Source organism: Alligator mississippiensis, chromosome 4, assembly GCF_030867095.1.
Source record: "Alligator mississippiensis isolate rAllMis1 chromosome 4, rAllMis1, whole genome shotgun sequence".
Taxonomy (NCBI): Eukaryota; Metazoa; Chordata; order Crocodylia; family Alligatoridae; genus Alligator; species Alligator mississippiensis.
Window position 1 is genome coordinate 252,699,030 of NC_081827.1, and position 9,608 is coordinate 252,708,637.

At 55.1% G+C, this 9,608-nt stretch overlaps 1 protein-coding gene across 1 annotated transcript in view; it reads left to right on the forward strand.

The window, feature by feature from the left end:
• The window catches only part of IGFBP2 (insulin like growth factor binding protein 2), an 89,217-nt gene extending 82,414 nt beyond the window's left edge, over positions 1-6,803 (forward strand). The window contains exon 4 of the mRNA XM_059727511.1: positions 4,112-6,803. Within this exon, the coding sequence (XP_059583494.1) occupies positions 4,112-4,279 (168 nt within the window). The 3' untranslated portion in view covers positions 4,280-6,803. The remainder of the gene's footprint in view (positions 1-4,111) is intronic.
• Positions 6,804-9,608: the final 2,805 nt, after the last annotated feature.

Sequence of the window (9,608 nt, forward strand, 5' to 3'; positions counted from 1 at the left end):
TTTGAGTAAATGTGATATCTTTTATTAGATCAACTAAATACTTAGAAAAACTGTTCCTTGCAAGCTTTTGGGTGCAAACACGCTTCTTCAGGCAATAGGGAGAGTCTGAAGAACCCCTATTACCTGAAGAAGGGCGTTTGTACCTGAAGGCTTGCAGAGAACAAGTTTTCCAACTATTTAGTTGGTCTAATAAAAAAAAAACCAAACACATTTACTTAAAGAACCTTGCCTGCCTGTGTCCTTAGACCAATACGGCTACAACCAAGGCCCCCCTGCATCTTGATGCACACCCAGCCCTTTCCTGCCCACAGCACAGACTCTGAATTAGCCTCCAAGCTGGCTCTGCCGGTTTCTGAACCTGTGGCTCCAGGGTGTCTGGTTCACTGAGCTGTGTTGCTACAAACACAGACTTGTCCCCCAAGGCAAGAACCATTAGAGGCTGCATGACAAAACTTACAAGCATCAGGAGCACTGCATTTCCCTGCAGTGGGGGCTGCCCAGAGCCCACAGTACCTGGAGGGGAACAAAAGGGGCATTGGCTCCGTTTTCTATCTGCCTCGGCAGAATCCAGCTGTGCCCTGCAAGGGGTTATGGGTCACCCTGGCTCCCCATGCTTTGTAGGGGGCATGAGATGTTTGACTGTATTCTGTGGTCTCTCTGCCCTGGATACATGTACTTCAGTATGCATGAATGCCTTAGGGTCCAGGCTAACGAGGAGGGATCCAACCTTGCAGTACCAGAGGTATCACTTGGGATTTTCAGTAAGACCTAAAATAAAAGGTTAAGGCATGAATAGGCTATTTCCAGGGTGACTGTCCTGGAAATTCTTATGGATCCTGATTTCTGCAATCCTTACGTGAGGAAGCATTAAGAAAAATTTTGAAATGCAGGCAAGTACAAGCACGTACGTTTGTGCACATGTTTGAAAACAAACTGGGGATTGTACATTTACATTGATAAAAACCCGCCAATACAACTCTTTGCCTCCTGATGCTACACCCCAAGTCCCTGATCACTTGGGAGCTTTGTGACTGTCATCATGCAGCACGTCATGGCTCCCTGGAGCTGTTCAGGTCCACATCAGCAAGGTCCTAGCACCTGGGTACCAGGAGACTCTCCAGCAAGCAGTACAGGGTTTATGCCTCACAGCTGAGCAGTTCTGATACTGTCCAGGGAAGGGCCTTGCATTCACGAGTCCTCTCACTACTCTTCATCATGCATTAGTCTTGGCACCATATTTATCTCAGGTACTTCAGGAGCTGAGCAGAGCCCTCAGCAAACAGCAAGAGCATCCCAGCTCCTTCCAGCTGCGCTGGGAGGGGAGGCCTCTTCTGAACTGTCAGGATACAGATCTCACAGGGCTTTGAACCTGCACCTGGGTGCAAGTGTCACTCCCTCAGTAACCTCCAACTCGTATAATGGGTGCCGTGGAGATGCCTCCAAGAGAAGACGTTTCTGAGGGCTGGCCCTCCACTGCAGATTGAGATCGGACCCTTGGGATGTGAGCCTGAAAGAAGGGTGTGAGGGCTGGGAGGTGTCTTGCCTGCTTGCCTCAGGACAGTGAGGAGGTGCAAGGCCCAGCTGAAGCCTCCAGGGATGCAATTATTCGGGAATGACCACGCCTGAGAGAGCTGGCTAATTCCCCCGATGCACAGCAGCTGTCCGAATGAGCTGCCAGCAGCCTGGAGTGGTGATCTGTAGTGCATAGGAAGGGAAAGCCTCTTTCTGAGAAGAGCTCTGCTTTGATATGAATGGGACAAGTGAGCACTTATTCCCTGGCAGGAGGGGCTCATCCCCTGGCAGGACCAGAGCCCTAACTGAGGCTTGATCCTGCTGTGAGAGCTTTGCAAGTGGTTGATGGAGCCAGTGGAGCAGGCTGCAGGGAGGTAGGGCCCCAGTTTTGCCCTGGGAGGGCAGAGAGCTCAGCCATAGAATTACAGAAAATGAGGTTGGAGGGACCTCGGGAGGTCACACCTAGTCCAACCCCTGCTCCAAGCAGGACCAGCCCCAGCTCCATCATCCCAGCCAGGGCTTTGTCTACCTGGGTCTTCAAAACCTCCAAGGATGGAGACTCCACCACCTCTCTGGGTAGCCTATTTGACTGCTTTACTGCTGTCCTAGTGAGAAGGTTTTTACTTATATCCAACCTCAACTTCCCTTGCTGCAGCTGGAGCCCATTGCTGCTTGTCCTGTCATCTGCTCCCACTGAGAACAGCCCAGCTCCATCCTCTTTGCAGCCCCACGGCAGGGAGGTGAAGACTGCTATTCAAACCCCACTTGGTCTTCTCTTCTGCAGACTCAGTCAGCCCAGTTCCCTCCGCCTCTCCTCACCAGTCCTGTCCCCCAGCCCCACAACCATTTCCATTGCCATATGCTGGACTCTCTCCAACGTGTTCACATCCTTTCTGTAGTGGGGGGCCCACAGCTGGACACAGCACTCCAGATGTGGCCTCCCCAGTGCCTAAATGAGGGGAAGAATCACTGCCCTCCGTCTGCCGACAACGCTTCTACCGATGCAGCCCAGGATGCCGGTAGCCTTCTGGGCAACAAGGGCATGCTTCTGGCTCATCTTCATCTTCTTATCCCCTGTAACCCCCAGGTCCTTTTCTGTAGATTCCCAGCTTGTGATCCAGCCCAGATGTCTCTTATCAAGAGAGCAAAGCAGTGGGTTTTCCTCTCCCCTCCCATGGCACACATTAGTGCCTGTCCAAGGACCAAGGCGGGGGTTTGCATTCTTTGCACTTAGGGGTAATTGCTATTGAACTCAGTGGGAACCGATTCGGGTTAGGGGTGATGGGAATTTCCACCCTAACTTATTTGAGTCAGTCCTATGCCTTCCAGCCAGGGCCTGCCATAAGAACGAGGCCTGCAGGATCAGGCCCTCAGTGTCCCTTTGAGAAGCCTGTGAGCGCTCTTATTACGACAGGGGGAGAAAGGGAAACGACAGCTCCCAGGGGGTCACAGCTCCTGGCCCCTGCAACAGGGAAGGCTTAGCTCTGGAGGGCCGCCAGCTCTCAGCCTGGTTCAGTTGCAGGCCTGTTCTCTGTCCTCAAGCACGTCCCAGCCTTTCTCCCTACCTCAGTTTCCCCAGCTATTTGACAGATTTCACTGCCTTCACATTTGCAATGTGCTCTAGGTTTGGGGGGGGGACGGGACACAGCAGGTGGATGTTACCAGCTCTTTGCAAGCAGAGACGAGTTCTCCTGGGGGAGCCTCTCAGCATCCTGCCTCGAGCTCCGCTCACGGCTGTCCCAGGGCTGGGGATGCTCAGGCGCTCCAAGGTCACCTTCAAGCCTGCTCTGCCTTCGTCTGCCGTTCCAGAGCCAAGTGCCCTGGGGTCGGCTCCTTGGGGCTTGCTGCCCTGCGAGCGGAAGCCTCCTTGCCAACAAAAGCACTTCCAGTCTCTCCTGCGCTCACGTGTCAGGCGCTCGGGCCTGGGCGCCTGGGAGCCACTCGCATGAGGGAAGCTTTCTTGTTCACTCTGGTCGAACCTGTGATCTGACCTGCAGCTCAGCTGCACAGACCGGCTTGAGCTCGGCTCTCACAAGCACACAAACTCCAGGGTCCTCAGTTCTCTCCTGTTGGCCCTGGGCACCCTGCGGTACTGGTGCCGCTTTTACCACAGGGGAGAAGGGGCCTGTCTCACAGAGCCTGCTGCCCAGGGCCCTCTGTGACCAAGGCAGCGATGGAAGGGTTGCAGGAACAGAGAGGAGAGCAGCAAGCTCCTCAGGTGGCCTGAGGATGCTGGCTTCCTTCTGCATTGGCTGTGTAGATAGAGCATGCTTGGGCTAGCTTGGGCAGCAGCCAGGGAAGTGCAGCTGCAGGGACTTCACTGTGAGCAAAAGAGCTCCCTCAAGTCCCTGCGGAGGCTTGTAGAGCTGCCTGAGACCTGCACCCCTGCTTCTTGACTGCGACGGGCGCCTGGCGGGCCCAAGCCTGCCACCTCACACCTGACTGCAGCGTAGACTCAGCCCAGCAAAAGAAAGTCTGTCTCCATTCATTACCAGGCCTCTGCTTTCCTTCTGCAGTGATGCCTGAGCCCCTCTGGCATGGGGGTTGGAGGCCTCGACCCTTCCTGCCCGCTGACACTGCCCCTCTCCTTTCCCCACAGTGCAAGATGTCCGTGAACGGTCAGCGAGGAGAGTGCTGGTGTGTGAACCCCAACAACGGGAAGGTGATTCAGGGGGCACCCACCATCCGGGGTGACCCCGAGTGCCACCTCTTCTACACAGCGCACGAGCAGGAGGATCGAGGAGCACATGCCCTGCGTGGGCAGTAGATGGACGCATTCCTGCTCACTGGAGACAGCTCGGCCTGGCCCCACTGCTGGATTTTACATGGGTTTCCACATCTCTATTTATCTCCTGAGAGAGACTGGCTGGGTGCATAGCAGGTGGCTCGCAATCCCTCGCCCTTAGCCCCCTCAAGGAGGGCCTGGGGGGAGGGGGAGGGAGACGGGGCTGCTTTCCTTTAGCCTTTCACCTAATGCAAGCCAGAGAAAAACAGCTTCTGCTTCACCAGCTCGGCCCCTGCCAGCCACCACCAGGCTCCCCTACAACTCCCGAGCCCCCTCTGCACGAGGGAGGACGCTGGCAGTGCCTGAGAAGGCCCAGTGTCCCAGGTCACCGCACAGCACCAAACCCCCGCGTCCTTTCCCCTCTCCCTCCCCCTGCGTCTCCAAAGAGCTGAGATGATAACACTCTGGATGAAAATTGCTGCCCCCAAAGACCAAAGAATGTAAATACGACATCGCCTGCTGCTCAGGTCCCGCCAGCCTGTCCCTGCCGTCACGCTGCTGTGTGCGTTTGGTCGTTTTGGGGGGGAGGAGGCAGTCCTGCCTTGCCCGCTCAACTCGCCCTTCCCTCGGGAGGCCTTAGAGGGTGGTGGATTGGAGACTGATCAAGCCCATCGCTCAGGACCAGGCCCTGAATTACAGCCTCAGAGCTAAGGGCCCTGGCCCTTGATTTGCCAAGCCATCTCCATTCTCCTGGGCCAGGCCTTTGCTGCTGACGTTCTAGCGAAAGGCCTGGTCCTGTTGAGCATCTGTGATGTCAGCGTAGGTGCTCCACATTTCTGGGCTTAGGTCTTGCGTGTGTAATGGAAGGAGGAAGCTTGCGAGGACTGGGGGGTGGGTGACGATCCAGAGGGCCTTTCTCCCGCCTCACCAAAACCCATCTAAAACCCACACTCCCAAGCAGCTGTCGCCATCCCCTGGAAACCTTGCACACATTTTGTAAGCCAAGCACCGGATCCGTAGTGCTCTGCAAAGCCCTGAACACGCACCCACATGCACATGTGCGAATGTGCACACACACACACGTGCCTAAAGTTAAATCGGAGCCAACCCAGGAGCTGTCGGTGACGTTGCACGGGAAGATCGGCTCCCCAGCTGCCATTCCTCTGCACATTGATCAGGTCCCAGCAGCAACAAGTAGAAGTTGAGAATCAAGCACATGAGCAACAAGACTGTTGTTTTTATATCAGTACCATTTCCCAAGCAATCCCTAGGACCTGCAGAGCAATCCTTGGAGATTTCTTAATGCATTCAAAGAGGAAAGCAAAACCGCCCTCCTCCTACCCGTGGCCAAGGAACATGGGCAGCCAGTAGAGCCCTGGAGAAGCAGCTTCTGAGCAGGATGTATAGTGGAGGAAAAGGACAGTGTAGAAGGACAGCCAAGCCTTTGGGCTGCCTGAAAAGCAGAGCCAGCAGCTTGGCCAGGATTAATGCCTCGGAAGATCTTTCATCTTCTCCCCAGGGAAACATGCAGTGATGCTGTGACTCGGTAGCCCGAGCAGTAAAAGCAACGGTGGCTCCGAGTCCTTCGGGGAAGCTGCAGCATCTCTTACAGGGTCGTGCACTGGCTGCCGAATTGAAAGAGCAGGGTTTGAGCTGGACCAGGACGGGCACATCACTGCCGCTGCAGCGAAAGGCAGGCACGGGACCCCAGCTCCACCTTCACAACGTCACACGCTGCCATGCTTAGACGGTCTGCTTGTTCCTTGCAGTACCACAGCTGGATGAACCCAGGCTGGAGGAGCCCACGAGCCATCCTGGGGAAGTGACAAGACCTGGCTTTTAACCATTTTTTCCCCCTTCTGCATCTTTTTTCTGCCCAGTTAAAGGACTTTCTCTTGACCTCGTTTGGCGTTAATGGGAATCACTAGTACTTGCGTGTCCTCTTTTGGAACATGTCACCTGCACTCAAACATATGCACACGTGCTTACCACACACACGTGTACACACACAAAGATAGTGTTAGTTAACAATACCAATGGCAGACTCTCCTGAGAAAATGTCAGCGCAAAGCTGTGATGGGCAAAGGAAGCATCAAGGGAAAAGAAGATCTCCAAGATTGGGGGTTTCGTTTTCTTTTAATACGAATAGAAAAAATGCAGTATTTTGTCTTTTCTGGGAGAAGGATCCAGGTTTCAGATTGCAGCAGCAAGTGACCCACACTGAATCCCCAGCGTGGGGGACGCGCTCTGAAATCCAGCCCCAGCCTGCGGAGCCGCGAAACTAAATGAATCCAGCTGAAAAGGGAGTGGGGAGTCGCTCTGGTTTTGGAGGTTTTCCTTTGTGTGCACAGGCTAGGCATTGTAAAAATTGGTGCTACCTGTTTTCTGTTAACACCCACGGGGATTTGTTTCTGCTTTCCATGTAAACCTTGCGAGCATCAGCTCTCCTCTGCAGTTTGTACTTCTCATTTTGTTTAGAAATCAGGATGCTTTTTTTCCCCTCCCTTTCTCTCTTGGAAAAGCTGAACTGCATAACGTTGGAATAAATTAAAGATGCCAAAAAAAAGGGGTCATCTTTCTTCCCCTCTATTAATAGAACACGTGGCCTTGCCTGATGCATCGCACATAAACATTGACCTGCTCGTGGCTTTGTCCTACGGGTATTGTACACAGCGGACTCCACATGTAGCGAGCAGAGTTGGCCCTTTCATTATTATTGGTCCCAGTTGCCTATGTGTAGGACAAGGGTGTCAGTTATCCCGTCCGCCGGCTCTGTTTATGTAGCACATACATTAGATTCTGCAAAAGGCAAGCCTTTATTTTTAGTAGAAACAAGTCACTCTGGCTCTGGGGCGTGCAAAGGAAGTCCTCCATGTATAGATCATACAGAGCCCCCAACAGTGTTATGGAATCAAAATCATAGGAAAATGAGGCTGGAAGGGACCTCAGGAGGTCACATCTAGTCCAACCCCTGCTCCAAGCAGGACCAGCCCCAACTACATCATCCCAGCCAGGGCTTTGTCTACCTGGGTCTTAAACACCTCCAAGGATGGAGAGTCCACCTCTCTGGGGAGCCTGCTCCAGCGCTTCGCTGCCCTCAGAGTGAGAGAGTTTTTCCTAATATCCAACCTCAACCTCCCTTGCTGCAACTTGAGCCCGTTGCTCCTTGTCCTGTTGTCTGCTGGTGGTTCTGGTCTAGTCCAGAGCATCCACACTCAAAAGCCTCTCTGAAGAGGCAGGCGCATCCTTCCTGCTGGCAGAGTCCCTGCATTTCTGTCGACCAGAGTCAAGCTTTTGCTGCCTTTGGGCAGGTGGAAGAAGGTGTGTGTAGACACACGGCTGTGCCTTCTGTCGGCCGGCTGGCCTCTTCTGCAGTCAGAGCGCTCGCCACACTCGTGCTGGCATGGCAGCTCTAAGGTTGCTGTGTTGTCCCCGGAAAGGCACAGATGTGTCCGCGTCCAGGAAGCTGGCTGGACACTGCCTATACCTACCTGCCTGTCCTGAGATTAGACCTGAGGGCAGACAGAAGCTAAGCCCCAGAAAAGCCTGAGGGCAGGAGTCTCTTTGAGCTGCCGACTCCGTAACGTAACAGGATGTCGCATGACAGCAATTCTTGTTTTGTAGCAGGGGGAATGGAGGAGAGGCCAGGATGGAAAGCCTGAGGACGTGGGATGAGGGATTCCTGCCGGACAGGACACGCAAAGCAGTGGTGGGGAGTGAGAGACCAAAGCAGAGTAAGAACAGAAGGGAGAGCAGGGTTAGAGAGGGACAAGAAACCAAGGGGAGACTGAGAACGGCCTAGACGGGGGCACGCTGAAACTGCAGGAGGAAGGATGGCTTGCTTAAGACTGTGCTGACGGGAGTTTTACTACGAGGTTAGATGATGGATTTGGTTGGGATGGTTTGCATATGGATGCTCCTGCTTCAGGAATCAAAGTGGGGGGTGCGACTTCACTGCTCCCACCTGGATCTGCCCCGGGAGCTTCGGGCATTGCCTCAGCTACAGGGCAACAATTGGTGCCTAGTTGCTTGGCCGACTGCAGAAGGACCGTGCCCCACATTACATAGGAAGGCAAAAACCCTGCAGTGTTTGAGGATGTAGAGGGAGAAAAACCCCACACCTGGGAGAGACTAAAGCAAGGAATAGAGGATAGCGGACCACGCTGTTTGGGACGATGGGTTGCCAGCCTGACTCCTGAAGAGCATGCCCTGGGGATTTGTAATGCCTGTACCTACAAGACCACCTCTCATCTCATAGCTGGCACCTCCCGGGGCATGGGGCCAGGCTACCTGCTCAGGTCAGGTCACCTCCAACCAGCTGACACATGAAAGGCCCATCTCAGGGGAAGGGCGACCCATGCCATCCTATCCACACTAATTCAGATCCCTCCCCAGGGCGGGAAAAAGCCTGCCCGCTGCAAACGCGGCACAGAGCCACGGGGAAGGGGGCACCAGGGGTGTCAAGACACTGGTTTCATCACAGGTGTGAGGTGCCGTGAAGGCGAGGTGCCATCTCACAGAGTGGCCTGTGTTCAAACCGGCCACCCATGCTCCCAAGGCCCAGGGGGCTTTGCGATGCCTCACGCCCATGAAATGAGTGGGGACGACGAGCCTACGGCCCTCTAGAAAGGAAATGCAAGTGGGGCTTTTCCTGTCCTGGGGGGAGGACGGGCAGCCACCCCCCCAAGCCCGGACCCCCAGGTCAGTGGTGCACACCGAAGGGGCGTTGGGAAGGCCAGAGGATCTCACGCCCGATGGGGACGGCGGCTGCATCCCCACCCAGCTGGGCAGAGCAATGGGTGAAGGGAAATCTCTGCTGGGCTTGAGGAGGTCTCACTCACACGCCCCGAGCTGGGGATATGACGTGATTCTGCAAGCATGAACACACGCACGTGTGCCAACCCTTGTGTGCACACACCAGCTCACTGTCCTGAGAGCTTGCACACCTGGGGCACTACCCAGGGGGTGCAGAGACATCGTGAGGCCCCTCCCTGGTGCGCAGGGAAGGGGAACTGGGCCACCATCAGGGCTCTGCAGCTGGGTCTTTCCCTCGTCCTCCAGGCTCCTGAGCCCCCGCCCCCCAGATGCCCGGCTCCCAGGTGGCTCTGGTCACGGAGTGGGGGATCTGGGCTCAGCCTCCCTGTTTGGGAGGTTGCACATTGGCTTCCTGAGTTAGGCAACTGGCTGCCCAAAGTCACTGGCTGCTCAGAGCTGGGCTGGAAGCAGAGCAAACTTCTTTAATACTGGAGGGGGGCAGGTAGGAGGTGGGGGCTGAGCGCTTGCTCAGGAAGAGACCTGGCAGAGGGCTGGGAATTATTACTGGGACCGGTGCATTTAAAGCCCAAACACCCCGCTCGCCTCCATCCATGGC